The following is a 25,739-nucleotide window of genomic DNA, read 5'->3' as shown; positions in this document are numbered from 1 at the left end:
CAAAAAAAAATAGGACTTCTCTGAAATCCTGGAAGCATGTTGTTTCTATTATACTTTATAATAGGTGAAAATGAGCAATGTGTTACCCAGATTCTCTGTACATTGTATTAAAATCAGTGTTTTCTCTTGGGTGTTTATTACTTAATTGACCACATGTGAATGAAATACCTATCAGTGTGTTTAGTGTGAAAAAGAATTACAGAAACGGACAAAAACAGTTATAGATTAGGCTATGCTCCTGGAAAGTACTGAGTTTCTTTATTTCTGTGTTTATTCAGTGTTTTTCTTATTAAAAACATTCACACAGAGTTTAGATAATCTTTCCTCTAGTGGAGGAGACTTAAGTAGATTAACAAGTTTTTACAGACCTGTCAAGGAGAAGTGGTAGGTGCTCCTCCCAGCCCCAGTCAGAGAAACTGAGTTGTAGAAAGATAATTTTCAGGAGTCTTTTTTTATTTTTGTTTCAAATTCTTGATGTGCCTGTTGGGTGCATGTAAATACTCATGAATATGTGTACTATTAATGCGGTGCACACCTGCCTTCATTATAGGTAGGTGATGTGTTACTGAGCCCCTCCTGAAGGCCTAATGGCAGAACACAGGTGTACTTTGTCAGCTGCATCTGATTTAAGCTAAGATATGGTCACCTGCCACCTGCTTTTCATTGCTCTGCTCTCCTACCCGAGGTTGACACTTGGGTGTGCTAGGATCGATATGTGAATAGACATTCCCTATTTGTTTCTATCAAAAGGTTCTGATTTAACTCAGTAGCTTTTAGTATGCCCTTTAAAACAGGCATTGTATCAGAAGCAGTTTAGTTAGGGGTCAGCTGTGCCCATTCTGTCCTGGAAGCAGTAACTTAGGGCAGAAGCAAGGTGGAAGAAGCATGGGCGAGGAGGGATAAATGGGGAAATGAGCAGCCTGTCTGGTGACAGCATGTCTGCCAGGAACCTGGGGACCTTCCACCACTCATTCTTACTCATCAGTAACTCCTCAGTGTTCAATTATGGTAACATTTTAGAAGTTTTTATAAATCAGGCGTTGCTACTTTTCTTTTTTCTTCATTTTTGTTTTTATTTATGCATAAAGTCTATTTATTATACGGTCTATTCAATGGCAGATGAAAGCCTTTTTTACTGGAACACTCAGGAAAGAAAAATACATATTCCTTTGCTTTGTAGCTGGTAATTTCTTGCAGTTTTTGTTGATCTGTTTTCATTTGGAGATACTGTGTATCCTCCATCCATTTGATTCTGCTTTTTCAGGGTAAGATTTAGTGTCCCTTGTTTACTCTATTGTATGTTTGCAGATACTGTTGATTATTTTGTTGACCTTTCCTATATTTTATGGTGACTAAATATGCTACCACTTGATTTAAGGGTTTTGTCCAAAGGAGGTGTCTTCAGTAATGCGCCATTTTCAGAAGTGAATCACTTCTTATTTGTTACGTTATTTCTGGAAAAGCTTTCATGCAGTTCTGAAACTTTCCTGGCTTAGTTTTATTTGAAAGACAAATTAGTTTAAAATGCAGTTTAAAAAAAAATTGTTTTTTATGCGCTTGGAAAATGTAACATTTCAACTACTTAAGCAAATTTAACAACATTAAGAAATCCTTTTAATTTGGATTGCTAGTCCTTTTTGCAAATAAAAAATTCTTTGGCTTTATGTATTTGTCTTAAAGCCGGAGCATGTGTAATCAATGTATCTTTAATCTGGTAAGTTATTTTGGCATCAGGATTTAACATCTGCAAATATTTTATATTGAAACATGGACTGCAGATGTTCGTTTTTCTGTTGCCTCCTGCTTCCCCCTCAAGTAGTTGCCTGCTGCGGTAGGTAACATCTTCATAAGAGGGAGGGAAGGAAGTAAATTTTAGTGCAGGTGAGACCTTGTCTCTTAGTATAAAAAGGAATCAGAGGCTTTGTGAAATAGTTGCAAAGTTAGGGAACGTGGAATGATTTCCTGCTTGGGTCCTGCCCTCGCTTCCTTGTTCTGTTTTTATGAGAGGGAAGTCAGCCCATCCCTGCAGCTGTTGTACAATGAGCTCGAGAAATATCTTATGGGATGCATCATGTGCTTGGGAGCTGCTGCTCCCTTCATCTTAGTAACGTGTGCGCTACCTTCCCAAACAAACACTGGACTTTTGCTCTTTTATCTCCTGTTCACTTTACAAGAACTATGTAAGTAGTGTTCTACATGGTACCCAGTGTCTGGATTGATCTCACGCAGTTTACATCAAAAGATATTTGAGATGGTGTCTTTTTACTTTAATTTTTATTGTACTTAATTTTCTTGTCATGACTAGAATATGCAGAAACATGAAATCAGGTGGCAGATTACTAAGCTCCTTAGCCATCCTGCATGGTGTTTTATTCCATATACTTAATAAATGCATCAGTAGCTTGCCAATATGTATGTGAAAATCTTTTCTTATACTTCAAAGCTTGGCTTGTTAATATTAAAATACAGTATGTAAAGTGTATATTTAGAAAAGCTGTGAAAAATATTTAACAAGTTAAATGTCTGAAACGGGCACTTAGGTATTTTTAATTGCTGGCTGTAATTTCTCTAGAAAATTATATGGTCACTTTACAATTTCTAGGTTAGTCACCCTGCTGTTTCTTAGCAGGCCTCTAATAAGCAAACCCTTTAATATGTTGTGAAACTCCAATCATTCTAGTTATTTTAACCAATCACTAGACCTGTGTTGGTTAGAAATAGCTAATTTAAAATTCAATTTAGTTACTATCATGAAGTGTGTTAGAAGTTGATAATGAACTACATGTGTTTATGATCTACAGTGCTGAAAACAATGATCGTTGTGTTACGTCAATGCTTAATATGACGATACCTTCTACTGTTTTATCTGATCATCAATACAAAATGAATGAATTCAGCTATGCAGAGCTCTTCGTGTAGGGTACTCGCTAGATTCTTTATCTTTTCCCGAGTAAGAAACTAAATCCCGGCATTGACTTTGTAGGACCACAAAGGTTGTGTCAAATTCCAGTTCGGTACTGCAGTGACACAGCCATTCTCATCGTGAGTTGCTTTCATAACACCAAACTTATATTGTCAATAATACCTTAGGGTGAGAGCTGGTAAGGTAGCTCTCACCTTATCTGCACCCACTTACCAAAGATCAACTGATACACAGTAATGTGCTATCCTGTGTCACCCTATTGATTTGTCCAAGCCCTAAAAAATGTCCTTAATATTTACAGATAAAAAATAATTTCATGTAGATTAAAAGTGAACTTGTTTAGCTATCCAGTTACCATGGGCTCCCATGCCCCCCTCCCAGTAAACCAAAGTGTCAGAAATGCAGGTTGCTGCAGAGACGAGTACTTTGTCATGGCCTGCTAGCTATGATTCTAAAGATGCCAGAGTATTTATAATACTATTTCACGACAAAAGGGTGAAAGCAGCTTGTTGGAATCTCGAATTATCTTTCTATTATCTTGAACAAATACTGTGCTGCTATTTCTGTTTTTCTGGATCAGTTCTGCCACAGGCAGGGACATGGTATATATTCTTTCAAAACAACATTGAGATTGCACTGTTACTTGGAGACTTTGCCCTGAGGAAAAACTCGCTTTTTGCAATTGTTTGAGCTCCGGCTACATGACTCCTTTCAATATGTAGGCTACAAAACCTCCTACGGAATTGGGACCAGACCAGCATAGATTGACAACCTAAATTAACCTTAATTCTCTCATGCAATTTAGGCCTCTTTTTCAACATTGTACCTGATAGAGCAGTTCTCCAAGACCAGTTCAGATGTTTAGATTAAGTAATGACTGCTTAGCCTGACTTCGGATAATGAACTGAAGGGCTCTGTTTGCACTGAAATGTTCTTGCATTGCTTTAAAAAAAAAAAAAAAAAAAAAAAAAACCAAAGAAAAAAACCCATGCAAATGCTGTTGTTTTACCATGGCAAATACTTAGGGTGTTCTTGAAGGAGTTGTGCTGATTTAATCTTCTGATTTGGGTTGATCTCATAATTATGTGCTTTAACAACAGCACGTTAGTCCTTAATTTGAGAGTCACCATTATAACATACAACTCCATTATAATACACAGCTCCATCAGATTTGAAACTGCTTAGATTTCTTTTTGCTTTTCTAGCAGACCACTGCTCCCAAAAGCTTGTTTTAAAGGCTTGTTCTCTGCTTGCACCTCCATGGTGGCATGGGAACCCCTGCACATGGTCTCAGTACTCCTATAGCTCATTGAATTTTCAGGTGCTTGTTTTTCCTTCACTAAAACACCAGCAGATTGAATCTTTGAGGATAGACCTTCAAGTTAGAAGAATGCACTGAAACGCACAGTCATTGCTGTTGATCTGTTTTTTCCCTTTTTATTGTTGGAGAGTGATCCCACAGATTTTGAAAGCGAGGGATGAAGGAGATGTATGTGTTAGCTGGTCACCAGAATCCATCTTTAATCCATCTTTGTCAAAACTTTTTAAAACTCTCGTAAATAGGGTCCCATTTGAGATTTCCAAAGAGCAGTCTGGTTGTTTGCTGGACAGTCAGGAGACCAGTCAGCACACAGCCCAAGTGCCATAAAGTCTTCTGATTCACAGCAGAGCATGCTCTGTGGGCATAGGTTTCTAGTTGCTCTTTTAGTTGTGCAGATCTTCCATCTCTTCCCCTTTTTGTGATTCAGGATCCTGTAATCCAGTTTTGCAAGTAGTACAAGCAGCTGTGGATCCCCCTATAATATAGCGAATGGCTCAGCTTTGAGCACATTTTGGGTTAGAACTCATCTCCTCAGAAGCATGCAATATTTACTAAAAACAACCTCACAAGCTTTGCAAAATTTCCAGAACCAATGGATCATTATTTAGAAAAGATCAAAAGCAGATGAGTATTTTCTTCCTGGTTTCATTTATTAAATCTCTACCATTCCAAAGAATGGCCTTGAAATTTCTGATGTCAGGTGTCCCCAGATCTCCTCTGCTCCCATACAGGTGTCAGCAGCAGTGATGGCATACACAGCTATCCTGAGCCATGTGTTTGTGCAGGTTGAGGCATTTGCTTGGAAAGTATATCCTATGCTTTGGGAAACTCTTTATATTGGTTTGAATCATAGTACCCCATTGATACACTTAAAAATGAAAGATGAATTAACTTTGTATAATGACAAATACAAAAACACTCCTGTGCTGTACGCTCACTTACTTAAATGATTTTTGCCTGTTGCTCTTGTTCCAGAAGAGAAAAAGTGTCACAATACTGAAAATTATTTTTGTTGATGTGTAAGCAAAAGTAAAACTTGTCACTTTGTTTGGAGTCAGAAAAGTAAAGGAGAACAAACTTTTTCTTCTAAGAAAAAATGGAAAAAGTGAAAATAGCATCCATGTATTGCCGTGATATATTTGGCAGAGACCAATACAATGCTTAATTATACTTAATGCAGTAGATTTTTGAACTGGCGTAATTGAACTTGGAACATTCGATTTTAGAAAGAATTTGGAAAGAATGGAATACATTAGGAATATTTTTCTGGTTATTATAAGAGAAGATTATAATCTCAAGCTTCTTACCATTTATTTTCACAATATCTCTTAGCCATGCTTTTGCCACATGGAGACTGTTGATACCCTCTGTCTGTGATGTCCTTGGTAGCCCTTTCCAGCATTGCGATGTTTTTTGGTGGTCATCAGGGTCTAGTCTAATTATTTTTTAAACTATTGACATAATCTGAATATGAAATAAAATTATCTCTAACTAGATACCTCAATTTTCTGGGAAGTTAAAAAGATGAGGAAGAAAGACTCCCCGTATGCTTAGCCTAGAGAATTGGAAGTTTTACAGCGTATGGCATGCTTCTCTACAAGTGGAACTGAGAAATGCGCTTCAAAATTGCTTTTAATCAATATTGATTATAAACAAAGCAAGGCTTATAGGGAATGATATTGTCTTGCTCTAGACCAATTAATGTAACAAATTCCTTGAGCTTCTGGGACTACAAAAACCACTCTGATGTGAAGCAAAGGCACAAAGCACAGGCTAACTGCTACCCTTAGGCTGATGGTGTCACCTGTGTTTGCAGCTGTCCTGGAAAGGGGAAGCATGTGTGACAGTTGCAGCCAGGCTCCCTCCTGCCCGCCCGCCCCCAAAGGCTAGCCAAAGACTGTGTGTTTCCTTTTTAACCAGGCGTCAATTAATCCTGACCTCCAGCCCGCATTTGTAAAATAATTACAGAAATGGGAAATGCTAATGTGTCTTGGGAGGCTGGCTCTCCGTTCCTGTCTGGACTAATGATAGAGTACATTTGGAATGATGTAGCTGAGTATAAAATCAGCATGCATCCCAAATATTTTGTTTATAATGACTGTTTTTAGGTTATTAAAAGCAATCCAATTTCAAGAAATGAGAGTCCCGATGTAGGGAGCAGTCTTACTGTAAAGATGAGCATGGCAATAAGTATCTGTTTGGGTTTATCTACTTGTAATCCATCTAATATCTGATTATCCCAGGCCAAGGTTTTAACAGGTTAGAAGAAGATGGCTTTCCTTGACAGAGTTACCACTTTGCATTGGTATTCATTCAGTTTACATTACGTGCCTGGTTATCTTTTCCATTTGCAGAATCTATGAAGTGTTTGATGTATTTGTATAAACAGTTTGATTCCAGAAAATATGTTCTGAATTGAATACCATTACTGTAGAACAGTGCACCGACAACATTCTGAGACAATTTAAAACCCTATGTTTAATAACAGTGAATGATATTAGGCTGTTATGGTGAGTACATTAACATCAGGAAAATCAGCTTGTGAAAATGAAGAGTTTTGAATTCCAGAATTATGGAGGATATCGAATTGGCAAATCTGTTTCTGTCTTTAATTTTACAGTAAAATGTTATTCTAGTGATTCTTGACAAAAGTGTTTCTCGTCAAATCAGGTGTGTTCAGGTCTCAGTTTTGAGAACTGCATCTCAAAATCATTTCCAGTACAAATTTTGAGATAAGTTGAAAATAAAATTAAATAATAATTAAAAAAAAAAAAAACAAAACCTGTTTTAGTTTGCCTTTCAGTTTACATCACTTAAGAGTGGTGAGTTGCTTCTTGCAGCCACAATGACTGGAAATGCTGCATTTTTCTCCAAAATAAAAGCTAGTATTTTCAGGGAATTATGTCTTCAGAGTAAAAATAAAAGTTATTTAGAAACCTTTATACGAACACCAGATCTATTAACATAAGCACTGTACACCTTTCTTCCCATTTCCTCCATTCTCCAGTTATTTTGTATTGAAATTTAGTCTGTACAGGGAACTCTTCGTTTGTGCTGGAGCAGCCAAAACTGTATTGAGCTGCTTAGTGTAAATATCACCTGTAAAGCTGTATCGTGTGGAGAAACATAGAGTATAAATAAAGGTGTAGGGTATAAAGTGCTTTGTATAATGTCAGCGTGCAAAGGCGTCTGCATAGGAGCTTTGTTTGTATCATGTTCAGGGCTTAGGAGAAATAGCAGTTCACAAGACCCAGCAAGATCTGCTTGTACTATTACTCCCCTTACTCCTTTTTGTCTGGGGCAGTTATGATTCCTTGTGTCTAAAGCTCCTCTACCTGAGTGGGAAAACGGTTGGGTTTTTGATGTTGACATAGTTCCAGATACGGTGTCCACAAGAAGAGTGCTCCAAAACTCCAAGGGATAGAAGTCTTCCATTAAGAAAACTCATCTATTACAAAATTTACGCACTATTCATGCATATTTGGTTTTCTTTGAAGTATTACAAATGTTTGGTTGGTTTCTAATGTTTTAAGATAACTTGGAACTGTTTCAGCATATTATTTGAAATATGATTATTTTCTGTTTTCAAGTAGTTTCAGGATTGGTAAATGAAACAAATACTGCTATTCAAAGGAAAATAATGACAAACATTCTCACTGAAAACATGTCTATGCTGGCATGTGTATGCGTATATATCTACATACATCAGCATCTCTATCTATATAGGTAAATAAAGTTTCTGCAGTCAATACCAAATCATGTAAGTTAACATCTAGCATTAGATAACTGGAATTTTCTTGATGTATCAAGTACTTGTTTGTTGTAGTAAGTGCCAAACCATGAATAATGTACTGCCCTTCTCTTCCTATAATATGCAGTGGCTGTTAACTTTGATGTTCAGTAGTCAACTCAAAAATTTGCTGGAGCTGACTAATGATTCACCAGAGATTTTTGAGAGAGATTTTGCCATCAATTTAAAGCTGGGAGAGGTTTGCTATTGCAGCCATCTGGTAATTCTTGGGTCTCTGGGGAAAAGAGAAGCCTTTTGATAAAACAGATCAAAGCATTCTGGTCTTTCAGTGCCTGATACCTATAAGTAACTTAGAACTGATTTCACAATGCCAGTCTTATGTGCTAAACTCTTGCATTCTAGTTATGATACAATACTGATCGTGCATTATATTTTTAAAATATTTGAATAATTACATGATTCTGTTCATAGATAATTAAGTGAATTTAGTTACCTAAGTGTTTTGTAATCTCAGAAATATCTAATTTACTGGCTGTGCTGTCATGATTAGTAAGGATCATGCTTCAATCCTGTTGCTTTTTGTCTATACTAACTGCACAGGTAAGGAGACTCCCAAGGCTGTTCTTTTGCTATACCACAAGCCCAAGATGTAGATGTACCTTTTGGATTGTAGGTCATGTTCAACTGTACTGTAAGAATAAGTACCACACTATTTCTAGAAATAGTTGTGTTAGCAATTGGAGTTCTGGCATGGGCTATGCAGATGTTTGGCAGTGCAGAGCAAATACAGAAACTTAGGACAGGAATGAATGCCGCGACCTCCCCTTGAAATGAGACCAGTCTCACTCTGGATTGTACATACACATTTGAGACTTGTCTGGTATCTGGATGCTGTTTCTATTCCATGAGACATTCCAGATGTGCAATTGCCATGACCACATATGTCCAGTCTTCTCAAAGACAGTTTATTGCAGCACAACAGAGGCACAAGCAGCCAAAAGAGAATGGTGATGTTGGCTCTTACCTTGCAAGTTGTTTACTTCAAGGACGAATGAGATTTGGTGCTGTAGTACAGTAGAAGAAAGGGAATGCTTTGGCTTACAACGTACTGTACTTCTGCACGTGAAATGAGGCATTATTCTTTCGCTAGGGTGTGGTACGTATAAGGAGATGTGTTTGCACCTGATATACTGACAACCGGAAATAATTAAGTCTTATATATTGCTGTCCTCAATTAAGGCCTATTAAGGAATTTTAGAAATAGTTAACATGACTTGGGATATAGCCTGCATCATCCTAGCAATTTCATATTACAGTAATTGATAATTTAGTCTTGTTATTGTTTAACCATTCAAAGTATTGGCTAAATGACAGATGCCAATGAATATTCTTCAAACTTGCTGTTCCTTTTATTAGGTAATTTGGAAAGAAGAAAAGACTTTTAAAGAGGGTGAGGTTTTAAAGAATTACTAATTTTAGGATAGCTAATACAGTACTAAATTATCAGAAAATATAATGATGGGAATTTGGTGAGGAAATCGTTTATTTTTTATGTGGTAAATTTTGCCTGAACTCAGATTTTGAAGTGGCCTGTAGGTTAAAGTTCAGTGTGCTTGTGCTTGCTGTTATTGTTTAAATGTTTTAGTTAGCTACCCACGATGTGTCTGGCACCCTAATTTCTCATTAAATCCACAGACAATGGTGGTAAATTTGTAATTCTGTACTTTATAACCTTCCACAAGCTTTTATATGATGCCTGCTGTATTGCTGAATCAGATGCATATGCTTACCTGATTGTTTACTTCCTTCTCTGCTTGACATTTGCTTCCTAGCAGCTACAGTTGAACCTTTTTTTCTTTTTTTTTTCTCCTCCAGTGTGGGAACTTTGCTGTTTTGGTGGATGTTCATATTTTGCCTCAAGGCTCCAGTAAAGACACCAGCTGGTTTTCAGATCACGAGAAAGAGGTACAATAAATATCAATTCTACTTCAAAGGCATGTGGTTGCAGGGAAAAACTTGGATCACATAGAACTGTTCAGACTTTTTCAGTGTTATGTTGAGAATATTGCTAGTTATGCCTAACTGAACGGTTGCTGTGGGACCCCTAAGTGTGCTTTTTGGGTCACTAATGACCGCTTTCTATTTACCTTTTAATTTTTAAACTCCGTGTGTGTGTGCGCATGTGGTTTTGATTTTTCTGTCTTAAATAACTTCATTTTTAAAAACATGCCTCTCATGGTATGTTTCTCTTTTGTAAACTATCCTGAGTGATGAAAAATGGATTGTGACAGGTATCATTTCCGCAGAGGTTGTTAGTGAAATATCTGTTAATTGCTTTGCCTCATTTTGAGAAGTTTTTTATTTAGAGAGCAAGTGCAAGAAAATACAATGAATATGCATGATAAAGTGTTGTAGAACCACTGTATCTTATTAAAAGAGATTGCCAATCTTTATTTTTAAATGAATCGTTTAAAAGTTCTGAAAGTGGATGAAATCTTGGAAAATCAGAGCATCAGTGACCAGCAAAATTAGGAATGTAACTTTCATCTGACTCTGTGATTTCTGTTAGAATCTTGTGATGAGTTCCTGGCTGGAGTTTTCCCCTATTTTAGGCTGTGTGGGAACTTGAGAAGTTCCCTATTGAAAACGAATGCAAGACATGTTTCAAATGCCTGTGGACTTTCCCGCAAGTCTCTGTTACGGTAATTTTCAGCAGATAGATTTCCTAATAATGGCATAATTAACTTGTCACTACAGAACATCCCTGTATGTCTTAAAGTAATGTGTTCAAATAAAAATAAAAGAAACAATAAATTAGTATCCCGAGGGAGTGAAAGCAGAATACTTAACAGTATGTGGTCCGTCTGATTTGTGCTTTAATAACAAGAAAAAGAAGAAAATAGGGGAAATCTTTTATATTTCTTTCTTCTGACTAAATGAATGCTCATTACTGCTTCTATTTATAACCAGTTTTACTATCTTGGTTATGACTTCTATGTGTTTTCAAAACGTATTCTGTATGACTGCCAAAACAAAAGATACGAATTTCAGGAAATTAGGTCATGATTGATTTAATAAAGAGGCATGACAGGGCAGCATTCATTACATTTCTGTGACTGCATATTTTGAGCAAAGTACGAAGGTTGCATATTTTCAGCAACCAAGAAGTGTGATTCCAATAGCTTCACAGTTTGCTTACTGAAAGTCTTACACAGAGTCTTTGTTAGACTGGGGAGGAAAAGGTCAGATTATGTCTACATATACATATTTTTTTGAGAGCTTTCAAACTTTCACGTCAACATTTTTTATTTTTATTTAAATTTCCAGAATTTGGAAACAACAGAGCCCACTAATGGTGGTACAGCCTGGTTTGGCTGCCTGTATGATGAACTGTAGGGAAAATGAGGCAAACCGTGCCTCTTAGGACCCCTGTAACACAAACACGATGACTTCTGACGGCTGCCCTTTACAGGATACGGGGCTGTGTGGAAGGACGTAATGTGGGTGCGTGGCAGCGCCCCGCTGCAGAAGAGGGCTGGGCATGCCTCTGCCAGCCCTGTGATTCGGGCTGGAGGGAGGGAGTGGTGCTGGCCTCTCATGCCAGCTCCTGCTGGAGTGGGACTTGCGTAGAGCAGCCTGGGAACTGCGGGAGGGCCTGTATGCACGAGGATGGTGTAAGACGACGCGGTGCACGCTGTCTGGCTGGGCGTTCCACAGACCACAGCCTGCACGCTGCTGTCACTTGTGGTGGTTGTGGAGTCACTTTGGGACTGCCAAGTGCAAACACTGCTGGGTGCAAATCGATAATCTGAGGCGTTTGGGGAGCTTTTCTCTCTTTCTGTCCTTCTGCCCTTTCTAATTTCCCTGCCCTTTATGTCCTCCTTCTTTTCCCCTGGAATGACAAAGTCAAAGTTTTAGCTTTGTACTTCAAGAAACGTTTCTTTTTTAGACAGATTTCCCTTCACATCATTGCTGTGATCTCTCCATATGCATGCAGAAGGTCTAAGTCACGAGTTCTTTTTAGCGGTGGAAAATAACCAAGAGAGGATTGTCTTGAAAACTGCTCCTGTTTATACTTTTTAAAATATGAGTCTATGTAGTTCCTTGTGGAGAGCCATTTAAATAATATTTCCATAAGCATAACTAAAATAAATGTTTTTCATGTAAATTAAGGAAGCGCATGCTAATCTTTTTGTTGCAGAAGGAACCAAATACAAACTGTTTCTGCTGCTTTCTAGACTTTGTCATTCTGACCTGAATGCATAGTCCTGCTTAAGGAATGTGTAATGAGATCGCTTTAATGAGTTAAACAGAAGAATAAGTAGATACTGTATTTTATAATTGTATTTTTCAAGCGGAAAGGAAAAAGTATTTCAAACTGTAAGGAGAAAATACTGTTTGTGGTTGACCAATATATGAATGTTGCTTTCATTTAGAGCAGTATGTTAAAAATGCTGTTGCTCTGCATTCTTTCTAGATTAATCAAAAATAAATTTCAAGCCAACATATTTTATTTTAGATGGTACTAATATAATTTTGTCTGTTTTCCAAACACTATAAAAAGGTAAAATGTCTTTGTATGCCACAAAGTACAGTTTCTTTGAGCATATAGCTGCACACAAATAAAAATGAAAATACTGAAGAAAAAGGCTCGACTGTGTGTATGTCTAAATCTGATTTTTTTTTTCTAGTATTTGAGAGAGTAATTTTTTGCTTTTATTTCAAGGTGTGTTTTTTTTTCTATGGTTATTCTGGGTGAAGAATAACCTGGGTGAAAGATTTCTTCTTTCTGAGTTATATATGTTTTTTGTTTTCACTTGTTGAAGGAAGCATGAAAGATACAAATGGGTTGTGGTTAGAAAGAGAAAAATCAAAATGAATTGGAGAAATTACATTACTGTGACCAAGTTAGCTCTAGGTCTTTCCTTCCAAAATTACACCAAATTGAATTGAAATATCTGTTGTGGTTTATAAGGATTCTCACAGTCTGTGCTAACAATTCGTGGCAGTATTTTTACTAATATTTTGCTTAAATTTCTAATGTTATCATACACTTATGTATTTTTCCTACTTCACATGCAAATGAATTTAATTTGCTGTTCAAAAATGAATATTATCTTATTGTCATAATGTATTTCATCTGCCTAGTAAGAACATTAACAGCTTTCTATAAATAATTGACATTGTATCATGCACTGTCTTATCTGAATCATAATGTATTTCCTCTCTTATTCTTCAGAATGTGTAGCAAAATTGTTTGATTTTTTTTTCTTTCATTCCAATGCATTTCCTTAATTATGTGCTTCTCAACTCTAATACCTCAGTATCTGACTGTAGATAATGTTTTTAGGTTTTGTGTTAGAGAGAGTGATTTCATACTGATTTCTGTTGTGTGTCTGTGGACATTCGTGAAAGCTTAGATGTGAATAGGCAAATGGTTGCTCTTTCAGGAGGTCTGCATGCTCCTGGAAGAGGTTGTTGCTTCGAGGGTCAAGCACTACTTGGAAGCGCCTAAACAACGTGGTCAGTGGAAATCGATGGAACATGCATCATCTGCTCCTTTGTTTATTACAGGTAAAATCAATGATAGATTTTATAGTAAAATAAGGTAAAATATGGTGGAAACTGTTGTTCTTTATTTTTTTTTCATGAAAAAGTTGCAATCAGGAAATTTAGTAAAGCCAAAATATCTTTTTTTTGGGGGGTGTGAAATAACTTCGGCCGTGTTATTGAAAAAATTCAGTAGGTTTTAATTTTCTATACATCGTTGGAAAAAAAGAACATACCACTTATACTATTAGTATGAAGGGCTGTCATTAAGCAGAATAAACGGTATAATCCTGGGTCCTCTAAAGCTGATGGAAATCTGTTTTGGGAAGCTGGGCATTTACTTGAACACTTTTTATTTTAGAAATATAGAAATTTAGAAATAATATTTTCCCTTCTCCTTCCTCTTGCAATATATTAGTTCATAAAAAGTTGCTATGATGTGATAAATGGCATTTGTCAATTCATCTGTGTTCCTGCAGATTTCTGTGACCTTGGAATGCTTTGGAGGGAATGATTACTGTGCAGAAAAAAAAGCAGTTGTAAGAACATTTACCCAACTGCAACAATGTTGTTGGATTTGTGTGTGTGTGTAAGGGTGGTGAGACTAAAAGATGCAATTTCAGTACATACATTTTAAATCTAAAAATAGTGATTACTGTAACTTGTGTTCTTACGTTAAGACCTTAAGGCCTTGCCGGTGTTTGTTTAATGTTATTTCGCTAGCCGTTTTTGTCATCATGGTAGGTTTTACAGATGATAGGCTTATCTAGTGTTACACCTCAAAATCAATCTTTTTTTAAATACTTCTTAGAAAATAATGACTTTTGTTTATTACCAGCCTGGAGCATATTATAAACTTGTGACAGTAAAGAGCCCCTGTGTGTTTCTAGTTCTGAGTGAACAAATAGAATTTTCTTATAGTGAAGGCAGGCCATTACAAAGGGTGAGATCGGAAGTTCTGAGATTTTTTGAGGTTTTTCTGTATTTTCTTTTATGAGTGATTTTTCATTGTTTATTTTTTAAGTTTCCTGTCTCAGTAAAAAGTATGTTTTCAAAAACAATGATTTTGGAAGATAAAACTCCCAGACAGGCTGATTGTTTTTATATATGCAAACATATACGGTAATTTCTTGAGTTAAGGTTCTGTATTTTCCTGTATAGCATGAACTTTTAAGTCAAAATACTTGTATGTTGCCCCACAGTTGCGAACTGATCTTCTGCTTGATTCTTTCCCTTATTTCCTGAAAATGAAGAGCTTAAGGTCATCAGTTATATCTGTGACAGTTTTAGATTAAAGAATATTTACTTTGGATGAGGCAGAATTACTGTTCCCTGAGTTTTCTGCAGTTAATCTTGCCATCATTAATTAACACTTAAAAAAAAAAAAAAAAAAAAAAAAGAAAAAAGAAAAAAAGAAAGAAAACAGTCTGTGATAACGAACATTCATGTTGAACTTAATTTCCAAATCTCTTTCCTCTTCCCTCAGCCTGCTTTGCTCAGGGCTGTAATTTGTAAGAAAGGTGTGCTTTGTTCACGTCCAAGAATCAAGTTTATTCATGTTACATTCAAGTCTATTCTTACCTGAGAAGGAAATAACAAAATAGTAGGTGGGTGTTCACCAGAGCAACGGGGACCTACCTCTGAGGGTCTGACCCTTTTAGGTGAGCCACGTCTAACTCTGTCAGTTATCATCACGCAAATGTGGCTTCAGAAACTCTGGTCTGTTACCTTCCTCTCTAGGTTCACAGTTTCTGTTGGTGGAGTACACAGATACATTTTTGTTTTTTTTTTCCCCAAACAGAGGAAGTGCAAGATAGCTGGCCAGTGTTTGTCTGACAATGTTTTGTAGTATACAAAGAAATGTTCAAGCTTGATATGTGGCTAACTACGTACGTGTTCTGTAGCTGCTGGTGGTGAAATAAATGTTGAAGCTTGCAGTTAATGTTGTATTTGGAGGTTTTAAAAAGTGTTTGAGTTCTTCAAACGGAATGGTTTTCTTTTGCTCAAAGTCATGCAAGCCTGTGTCTAGAGATGCGCTGCTGTAAAATCACTGCTGTGGCAAGGAAGAGTGGATGTGTGGCGAACACTAAGATGTGTATTAGTTGGTGATTTACTGCTTCAAGTATCACAGCTGAGCACCCCACCCTTGTTTGAACTTGCATTGTTTCAGATCAATTTTAAGTAGCGTGTTCTCCACATTGCAGGATGTATTCGGAAGTTATTAGAACCAGAATTATTAGACCAATATTAAGCCTGAAAGCTTGCTATCAAAGCATGTTATATTATGATTTTCCTCAGAAATAGAAGCCAAGCTACCTTACTTGGATTAGTAGATCTGGTTCTGCTTTCTAGATCTGTAGAGAAGACTGTTGTTAAATTGGCTACCATTAATGTTTTGAAGAGAATTTTTTTCAGCTACCACAATTTCTTTTAAATATTAATATTTTATTATGTTTAATGTTAATCTTATTTAATACCACCTTTCAGTTTTGTGGCACAGAATGTAAATATCTGTGCGTGTTACTTGTTAATTTACATTTCTTTTTCATTTAAGTTACACCCACACAGCAGTATGTGGTGGGTCGCATACCATCCCATTAGGAAATCTGTGGGTGTTACACATAGGAGAAGAAAGAAAGAAAGAAAGAATGGAAAAATGAGAGAAAGTAGCCAAGACAAGCAAGTTCTTCCTATTCTTTCTTCTGTCTGAACAATTTCCCCACCCCTCCCAAATGGCCAGTATGAACAATTTGCCAAAGTAAGCTTTAATTTAGTCTTTGGACATAGATTTTGGTATAAACTCTGTTTCCTCTGCTTAATTGATGTCCAAACGTGTTTGATTTTGATTTGTTTTATTTTTTAAGAGAAACTTTAGATGAGGTAGGTTTACGAAGATTTAACTTTGCCTGCATGCAATCTGCATGGCCAAAATTGTGCAAGAAGGGCATTGACCACATGTGGTTTGCTTGCACTATTTTCAATGAATTTAAGTCAACCAATAATAATAATAATAATATCAATAGGCCATGTATTGGTGAATTTTGCTTTTTTTCTTTTTTAAAAAAAAACCACACATCTACTTCACTTTACAATTGTATAAGCTTTAAAATTAGAACTGTTGTTTATGTGTGTATATGTATGCCATACGTTTTCAGTTCACAGCAATCGTGCTGCTCAGTAACTCATGGTTGTTTCTAGTGATGATGCCAAGCATCTTAGTGTGTCATGATGCTTACTTAGATACAGAAAGGCTGTAGTTCTGAACAGCCTGGAAGCAAAGCCTGGTTTTTCATGTTCCGCAGAAGGTGGTTGTTTCTGAGTAAGAACAATAAGAATTAAATAACTACAGACTGCTCATAAAGAAATCCAAGTAGAGATGCTAAATATAGGAGCATGACAAAGGGCGGACTGTGAAAATTAAGGAAGAAGGCAAAGTTTACATGTGCACAGAGGAAATATAAAGGAAGATGTGTAAAGCAAATATGGCTGGTAGAAATCTCCACCTTAGAAATGGAAGGAAGGAGGTATCTTGTACAGACCTCCTTCTTCCCCCTATTCAAGGAGAAGGCTCACTATGTTTACCCTACAAGTCGTTTTCAGATCTTTTCTCATTCCTTCCCTAGCATCCTTCTTGTTTTTCTTGGCTTGATTGTGGAACATTTTTGCTCTGATTTCAGATGTTTTTATTGTAGTCTATTCTGCAGTGAAAATAATTAGAGAGCATGCTGTCACATGGCACAGAGAGCTCGTAGATTGATTTTATCTGCATTTTCTTTTTCTTTTTTTTGGTATTATTTTATTTTTATAAGAAAATGGGGCTAATTGTGATCATGTTTTCTGTCTGTGTCTGTTTGCCTGTCCATCTTTTTCCTTCAATTACTTTTCCTAAATGTGATTGAACTTTACGAACCGGTAGAAATCTTAGACGTTACATTTGTCAGCCATTAATGTCCGATAAGCTTACTGAAATGACAAACTGGAAGAAGTGATAGTGCTGTTATGAATAGTTCAGCCTTACAAAGATCCAGAGTCAAAGTTCACATCTTATTGAATATTAAAAAATGCATAAGGCTCCATTTCATAAGAAAATACGTTTCATTTGTCCTGTTGCTCATGAAACTGTTTGTTTGGCTCCTGTAAACTAACAAAAATATACAATAAATCATGATGGTTCCAAACTGTTCTGACCTCGCATTTGCCTTACGAGTGTTCACTGTCACTATACAATATGAAATGTAGACGTTCATAGGGTATGTTCCCTGTTACAGTCTTGTAGCAGCACAAATGATTTAAAGTATTCCCACCCTCCTAGCTGTTAACTCTTATTCCTCTGTTGTGAAATAATGTTTCATTTGTTTTTAACAAGACTTATTTCGTCTGTCTTCCTTAAAGAGCAACTACACAAAACCTTGATGGGTGTAACTGCAGGGAGAATAAGCTTTGTCAGAAAAGCTACCACAGGGACTGTGGAGGACAGAAGTCTTTTGAATGAACTTTGATGTTTGCAGTTGCACATTTTGATTTCTCTCTCTCAAAAGAATTATACTGCAGCTTCTTTACAATGGAGTAATTTATGATTTGTGGCCCAGTCCTGCAGATCTTTGTGAACTTTAAACTTACATTCATCCCTCTGCGACAACAGAGGCTCATAGCTCCCTGAAGTATGCAGCAACTTATGCAATAACTTATGCAAAATGTTTTGATTAGTATTTTGTACTTAATATTTCCTGTGTTTGCTTTAGATGTCTTTTTTCTTTTTTCTTTTTTTTTTTCTTTTACAGCCAGCTAATGGGGGTGTAAAGGCATCTGTTTTTTTACTGGAATATGTTTTCTTCTAGAAGATAAAATTATATATCTGAATTTTTTGTTGTCACAGGGAGGAGAGGATATGTAGTGAGAACACAAAAATATACTGATGTCCTGTTTAGGTGTTTTCTCTTTAGTGATTTTTCTCTTATCTTAGATTTCAATGCAAAAGAATTGGGAAGAGCTCCAAGAAAGGCAACGAAGATGATTCCAGATAAGGAAATGCAGTACAGGGAACATGCGAAAGAACAGCTTGGTGTGCTAGGACTCCATCCAGCCCAGAAAGATAATAACTGGGGAGGACACAACAGGCCTACAGAATCACTTGTAGTCTCCTCCTCTTCCAGTTTGGGAAAAAGTGGGCATCAAATGAAGTTAGTTGAAATCAAAGTAGTTAGCAGAACTGTGAAACTCTTCACCGAAGGATAATGGGGATGATAAAAGCTTGTGTTGAGCCCATGGGCTTTGGCAAGAACATGGGAGAGGAATCCAGGAAGCGTACAGAGTTCACAGAAATTTCCTTTGGCTCAGTGAAGGTCTGAGCTGAGAGTACTTGGAGGCCAGGAGAGTATTGGGGGAAATATTACGTGCAGTTTGCTCTTGTGTTTGGTTTCCCATTGTATGCACTTCTAGTGATGTTTAAATGCAAGGCGTTAAGCTATATGGACTTTTGATCTTATCCAGTATGGCCTTTCTCATCAAACATCTCTGGAAAAAGCCTGCACTGTAAACTGAAAACTCATTAGTACGTTGGAGGGGGGTTGGTGTGCTTCAAAGACTGTCAGAGGAAGTTCTGGTCTTTCTAGATTGAAGGATCTACATTTGTTTTTTTCCTGATACTGAACTGATTATTTGCAGACTTTAGCAATTACTTTAGCAATTGCTATCACTGTCTTACGTGGGACATTTGCAAGGGCAGCACTAGATAGGTTGAATTCTTTCTGCTTATTTTACTTATTCCCTGGGAGCATCTCCCTTGTGAAGTTATGGTCATAGATAGGAAATAAAATAGCATTTTATTTATTTTTAAAGATATAATAAAGTGTTTTACATGGTTAATATCGAAAACAAATACGTCATTTTCTTAAAACGATAGGAGAGTTGTTTAACTTGGTGTATTTTTGTGAAAATTTGGCTTTAGTTTTGAAAACAGCTTTTACCTCAGACCTTTAATTTATACCTGCTTAATTCATTGTTTTCCTCTTGCTTGCATCATGATTCTTTTTTCTTGTTTCCATATTTTTTTATTCCTATTACAAAAATTACTGCTCTCTATGCATGTGCACAAAGTCTGTGGTTGCATGCACAAACATGACAGCTACTATCTTTCTATCCATATCAAACATAAAGGTCTTTCTGTAGCATCCAACTAGATCTGCGTGGTAATTTTGCTGTTAGAACCTCAGTTTATGCAAACACATATATATTTATACACACCTAAATTTCATTTTTTGGTGTTTTAGTTGTATAGCTAGGCATAGAGTCAGTACCCATTAATTGTGTATTTACAAAGTAGAATTATGTCTTCCCTTTAGTTTATCAGCACTGGCTAGAAGCTAATAGTCAATTTGCCTATCCAAAACATGCAGCATAGAATTAATTGTATCTAACTTTGTACAAATATACTGTAAACACCTACATCTGGTCTAGCGGTTTAAACTCTCTTCACAACTAATGGAAGTAGGTGGGCACTTGTTGAGCACAATTCATCAGATACATATATTTAAAATAGATTGTCAGGTGATGTGAATCATGTTCCAGAAGAGTTTGTTTCTATCAGTTAAAAATGGAGTGCAGAATGCTAGTCTGTAGATGTTGCAAGTTAGGCAAGATGAACCTTACTTATAATTTCTGCTTTACTTGGTTGCTACTCACTTGAGAATATCAAAGTGATTCTCAACTAGGCCAGGGAATTATATAGCTACCTTTGAAAGATAACTTGGCATCCAGTGTTTTTGGAATCCACATGGGGGGATTTTGAAAATTGGTCTCTAAACACTTGCCATTTCTTTGCTGCCTGATTCTTCTTTGCAACATCTGTTCCTTTTCAAAGTATTTTATTCTTTGCTTTGTGTAGTTTTTAAAGCTTCTATTGTCACCTGGAAGCAGGAATTCAGAGGATAGGATGTCAGTGTTCAGCTCCTTTAGACCCGTTTAAACGCTAGGCACAGTAGGAATAGATTTTAAAGTGCTCAGTGTAGAATTTTCTGAGGAATAAATTTGACTTTCTTTTCTATCCTTTATGAACATGGCAAATTGGATTTCTCCTAGCAGCATTTTGTAGATCCTGTGGTCTGCATTTAATGGATGCTCAGATTCCATGTGTTAGAATGTTTAAAATATTGGAGAATACATTATTTGGTCAGTACAAGCAATCTGATTTTCCTTTGCTGTCTGAACTTTAAAATCTATCTGTGAGATTGCTAGGAGCCTGTGCTTCATGGAATATTGCACAGATGAAGCTCAAATGTCATCTTCTAGTGAGGGCAGAGTGGCAATAATAAGTTCATTCTCCTGAAGTAAAGTGGTTGCAAATATCTGAATCTGGTCATATTTTTGTGTTTGGCTAAGTTTTATTGTAGTATGAGTACGTCCTTAGGATTTCCATTTCCCATTCCCCACTCCCCACCCCCCCACACACATTTGGGTACGTAAGAGTGCATCTGTGTGTAGTGGGTACTGTTGTTTAGATGTATACCAGGCCTACCTATTATGCATTTTCAAAAACATATATGCTGCATATCTTTACCTTCCTGTTGTGCTTGTTTTCTGTGCACAGATGCGGTGACCATGTGTTTTGGATGTCTGTTAAAAAGTGAAAATCTGTGCTACTGGGGCATAGATTCAGTTTTGTAGACATAAGTGGTCTTGTTGAGCAGTAATAGGAGTTGCTGAGATTTGCAGAGCTGTTTTAGCAGGCATGTGTTTGCAGCATCAGGACCTTTTACAGCATCTTAGGTTTGAAGGTTTCTCTCATAACTAACTGCATGGGAAGGAAGAATACCTTGATTTTTTATTTAAAAATAATAAAATACAATTATGAAATTGTAAATAATGAAAGTGGATGAAAAGAGAAATATTCCTAAGGGCAGAAGAAAGACTCTTTTTTAAAATGACCTAGGTGTGATAGTCTCTTCTGCTTTTTTAAAATTAGTTCAACTGTATGTTAAATGAGATGAAAAAATAACTATTTGATTTTTATATTGAGATGACATCAGGTTCCTTTAATTTAAGAAAGGGAAGAAAAAAAAGAAAAAGTAGGTACTTTCTATTGACTCTTTCTAAAGAGAGCAATACTATTTTGCTTGCAATGTAAGCAAGAAAGAGTAGGGATTTGAATTAAAACCTAAAAGAAATATGATTTCCCTAGAAATGTTTGGAGGAATTTACTTAATTGCAACCAGAAGTTTGACCTGGAAGTGTAACGTTTTGACCTTTTCGCTGTCTGGTTTCCTAAATGTGTTGTTTTGCTCTCTTTAAACTGTGAGAAAATCTGTTTTACACATCTTTAACCCTTGCACTCCGTAAAAGTCTGAGTTCCCAAACAATAACCAGCAGTCCAACAAAAACAGAAATGGACACCGCATCTTAAGAAAAAAAAATCATTATAGATACGTGTTGAACTTTGTCCTTTGTAGTTTCGTTATAGCTGGAAGTAATTGTGGGTGTAATTTGATGGTTAAATATGAACATGAGCTTCTCTTCAACTTTCCTTATTACCATATTACACAATAATACTCTCCTTTATGTCCTTTTGTTCTTAAGTTTCATTATCATATAACAAAGAGAGAAAATACAGCTTCTTAAATTGCAAACATTCTTGTGGGTTTATTTGTATTTGGAAAATTTTTAGAAGGCTTCTCAGAAATCCATCCAGGTAGAGGTAGAAGTCCAATTTCTGAGAAAAAAAAGTCATGCACACTCTTCTTATGTAAATAGTTCAATGAGAGCAGTTGTGTGTATTTGATTCTATAGGTTTAGCCATCATCAGTCAAGGTGCTAGGTAAATTGTTTATTATACACGCTGAATTATTTCCATTGACTACAAAGGCACAAGTGACAGAACATTAACAAAACCACACTGGCCAAGCTTTGCAGGGCCTGGGCCTTAATTTAGTAAAAAAACATATGGAAGTAAATTAAAATTTAGTAGTGCAGCAATTAGTAACGATTCTTAATTGAGAAGGGGAAAAAAATTGAGTGCAATCTTGAATGTGCATTGTGGATGTGGTAAGAGGATTTGAGACATTCTAATGCACAGTAAAGAATGGTTATCCAGGGAGGAAAATTCTACATTGCAATATTCTGTATATGTATTTGTGGAAAACAAAGTTGTTTAAGTGACAAAGCTTGCTTTAGAGAAAAAATAGAAGGCAACAGTCCTGTATTTGTTTGCAGAGCATCTTTCTGATACTCTTTTAATTAAAATATTTGGTTTTCTTTTGTGTGTGTGTATGTGTCATAGGGTATGGGCAATGGTTGTCTGTTCTTTTTTTGTTGTATTTCCGTGGCACCTGATAGGCTCATGTTCTTTGGTCATTTTGCATTTGCTATTGAATACTGAGAAAGAGGATGTCCTATGCACCTTTGGGCACTTAGTATCTGGTGCGCTGATGCCAGTGACTACAAGAGATTGAGCTGCACAATTCAGGTGGTCCCTTATAATGCTGTCCTTTCGAGTAGGCTTAACTGAGCAGCTTGCTACAAAGCCTTTTGAGGTCAGGTGCCAGCTCCTTGCACGACAACTGGCACCTGCTTCACTGCCAGAGCTGAGTGGCACTGATCAGATGATCACAATCTTTGGTCAGGCTTGGTCCTTTTGGTGGTATCCTCTTTGCATTGGAGTGGATTTTGAGGATTATTTTGAAGTAGAGCCTTTCAGCAGCTGGCTTAATTACGGTCCACTTTCTAGCATTAAAAAAAAAAAAAATACAGAAGGCTTCATTGTGTTGGCTTTCCAACTATTTGCCGTGCTACAGAATTTCCTTCTATTCCGAGATGTTAAAAACCTAAAGAATCAGTTGTGTGAACAGAGAAGAACCTGTGAACCCCTGGCACAACCTGCTTTGTTCAGACAACTCTGTGAAATGTATGCTGGTTCAAGTTCACAGGCATTTCTTCCAACTCACTTGCTTTTGGAGTGTGCTTGAGATGATAGGGCAGAAGAAGAGAGGGTTCATGACCATCAATCAACATCTACCTCTTAGATCCACTGGGCTGTCCTAATAGGAGTCTGGAGAGAAAAAATAATAATAGCAAAAAAAAAGACAATGTTGATTGCTGCTGTGTATCAGGATCAGCTTTGCAGAAACCACCTTTCCACATTTCATGCCATCTTTTTAAAGTTCTGCAGAAGATACCTGCTACTGGCTTTTCTTTCCCCTCATGCCCTCCCACCATGCCTCCAGAGGCCAACTCTGTCTTTTTTTCACCAGACCCATAGGTTTTGTAGCAGTGTGGTACAACATACATTTCTCCACATGTTCAAAACTTGTTCCTGACATTTTAGTGACCCTTGCCTAAAGACCTTGTTATTGGTAGAAGATGAAAGTCTTTGTCAGCTGTGGGAGCTATAGGGTTAAAACCTTTTCTTCTTGGGGAAGAATGTTTTGCAGAAGTTATTTCCTATTACCGGGGGAGGAAAGGGGAAAGAGCCTGGAAACTTGTGAAAGGTTTGCTTGCCTGTATTTGAGAGTCTTTTAACATCATAGCATTGGCACCTACAATAATGTTGTTCTAATGAACAATAAGGGGAACCAGTCATGTTTGATAAATTCCGAAAGTCTCATATTCACATTTTAGTTGTTTTTTTGTTGTTTTTGTTTTTTTTTTTCTAGACGTGATTTTGTTTCGTAGAGATTCATGGCATTCAGAAAGCAAAATCCTCCCTTTCAAGTATTTCATAGCATCAAAAATTTTCATGAAGCTCATGGATATCTTCAAGGACAGAGACAGGCTTAAAGGTCATATTTTTAAAAAGTGACTCATGCTTTAAAGGCCACCCTGTGCATTCCCTTGCACCCTGTAAGTCAGACTTGTCACCATCACCGAGGCTGTTTCATTTTAGCTAGAAGCTACCTTCTACAGGCAGGCTTACTTTTATCGCTACTAGGAATTCAGTGATGTAAGTATGTGACACTGCTTGATTCGGATACAGCTGTGTCTAGCTAGTCTGGGGGAGATGCTCAGCATGGTGCTGAATGGACAGTATGTGCAAATGTGGCATCAGTTTTTGACTAAGCTGCTCCTTCAAGGCAATATAGCTGCTTTGAAAAGACTTGAGATTCTCCTCTGCTGCTGACTTGTGTCACAGCATTTACCAGAGGGCTTACTTTTCAGTTCTCCCTGCCTTTTGGCTGGCACTGACAGATGCCTTACTCCTCCTCAGTTATCAGGCTTGTTCCAGTGGTTAAAGAGCTCCAGGCACGTGGATTCCCCTGGAATACTGTTTATATGCTCAGAACATTGAGGATTCACAAGCAGCTTTCGGTTCATGTGTGGAAGTCTGTCATGTGCAATAAATAACATGGTCATTAAATTTGAGATCAACAAAAGGGTGAAATCAAATCTTGTCTCCTATTAGAAAACAATTGTCTGTGGTAATGGTACACTGACCTTCAAATATATGGCTCTACTTTATCTGCTTGAATGCATTGGCAGGTGGTGCTAGCTATTATTGCTGTTACATTATGAATGGGTTGTGAGAAAGCTGCTCTCTGGGACTGGATCAGTCTGCCTCTCCACCTCAAGTTTTAGTGAGAGGAAGGTATGTTTTTCACCTTCAGAGCTGGCATGTTCTGAGGGTCTCCATCAGATGCGTTTCTCACCTTGCAGCCGGATGGTCTGACACTTGTTTTCTTTTCAGTTCTTCTCTCCAGAATACCCATGACAAGCAGGCCAAAAAATGCCTTATACTGGATCCAGTTTGCTCAGCATAGCTCCGAAGTTAGAGTGAATTCCTCCCCTTCCCAGCTAGAGGAGAGCCTTACAATCCTGCTCTTGGGTTTCATCAGTCCAGTTTTGCTGCTAATGGCTCGTGGACTGAAGGTTTCAGATACTGTGCCATGTCCAAAAATCTGTGTTCCAATAGCAAAAAGGATTCTGCTAGGCATATCTCTTCCTGTCATGATCAGATTAATTCAAAGCTTTCTTTACTCCATCCAGCAGGGGCCCTGTTTCCTGATAGGAGCCAAATCTTGCTCCCAAATCCTTGATGAGATAGATCTTCTACCTATATGTGTTAACAAATAGCCTGTTTTCAGAAGACTTAGTGACTAGAAGAATAGTGCTAATACTGACAAAATTGTGAAAGGGAAAATAAGGAGAAAAAAAAATCAATAATCAATTTTTGCCTGTACTTGGTTAAAACTGGCTGTAAGGCACCCTGG

At 37.0% G+C, this 25,739-nt stretch overlaps 1 protein-coding gene across 14 annotated transcripts in view; it reads left to right on the top strand.

Moving 5' to 3' along the window:
* Positions 1 to 25,739, top strand: part of SLX4IP (SLX4 interacting protein) — a 79,290-nt gene that overhangs the window by 29,454 nt on the left and 24,097 nt on the right. For 5 of the 14 annotated variants that reach the window (XM_080585570.1, XM_080585557.1, XM_080585564.1 and 2 more), the window contains 3 exons: positions 9,871 to 9,960; positions 10,608 to 10,697; positions 13,446 to 13,569. In XM_080585570.1, coding sequence (XP_080441696.1) covers positions 9,896 to 9,960; positions 10,608 to 10,697; positions 13,446 to 13,569 — 279 coding nt within the window. In that variant the 5' untranslated portion in view covers positions 9,871 to 9,895. Of the gene's footprint in view, positions 1 to 776; positions 1,009 to 1,066; positions 1,266 to 9,870; positions 9,961 to 10,607; positions 10,698 to 13,445; positions 13,570 to 25,739 lie in introns of those variants that run through there. The other 9 variants (XM_080585560.1, XM_080585567.1, XM_080585561.1 and 6 more) reach the window with 6 other exon arrangements.

This window comes from Anser brachyrhynchus, assembly GCF_964034855.1.
Source record: "Anser brachyrhynchus genome assembly, chromosome: 3".
Taxonomy (NCBI): domain Eukaryota; kingdom Metazoa; phylum Chordata; class Aves; order Anseriformes; family Anatidae; genus Anser; species Anser brachyrhynchus.
This window is presented reverse-complemented; position numbering and strand designations above follow the sequence as displayed.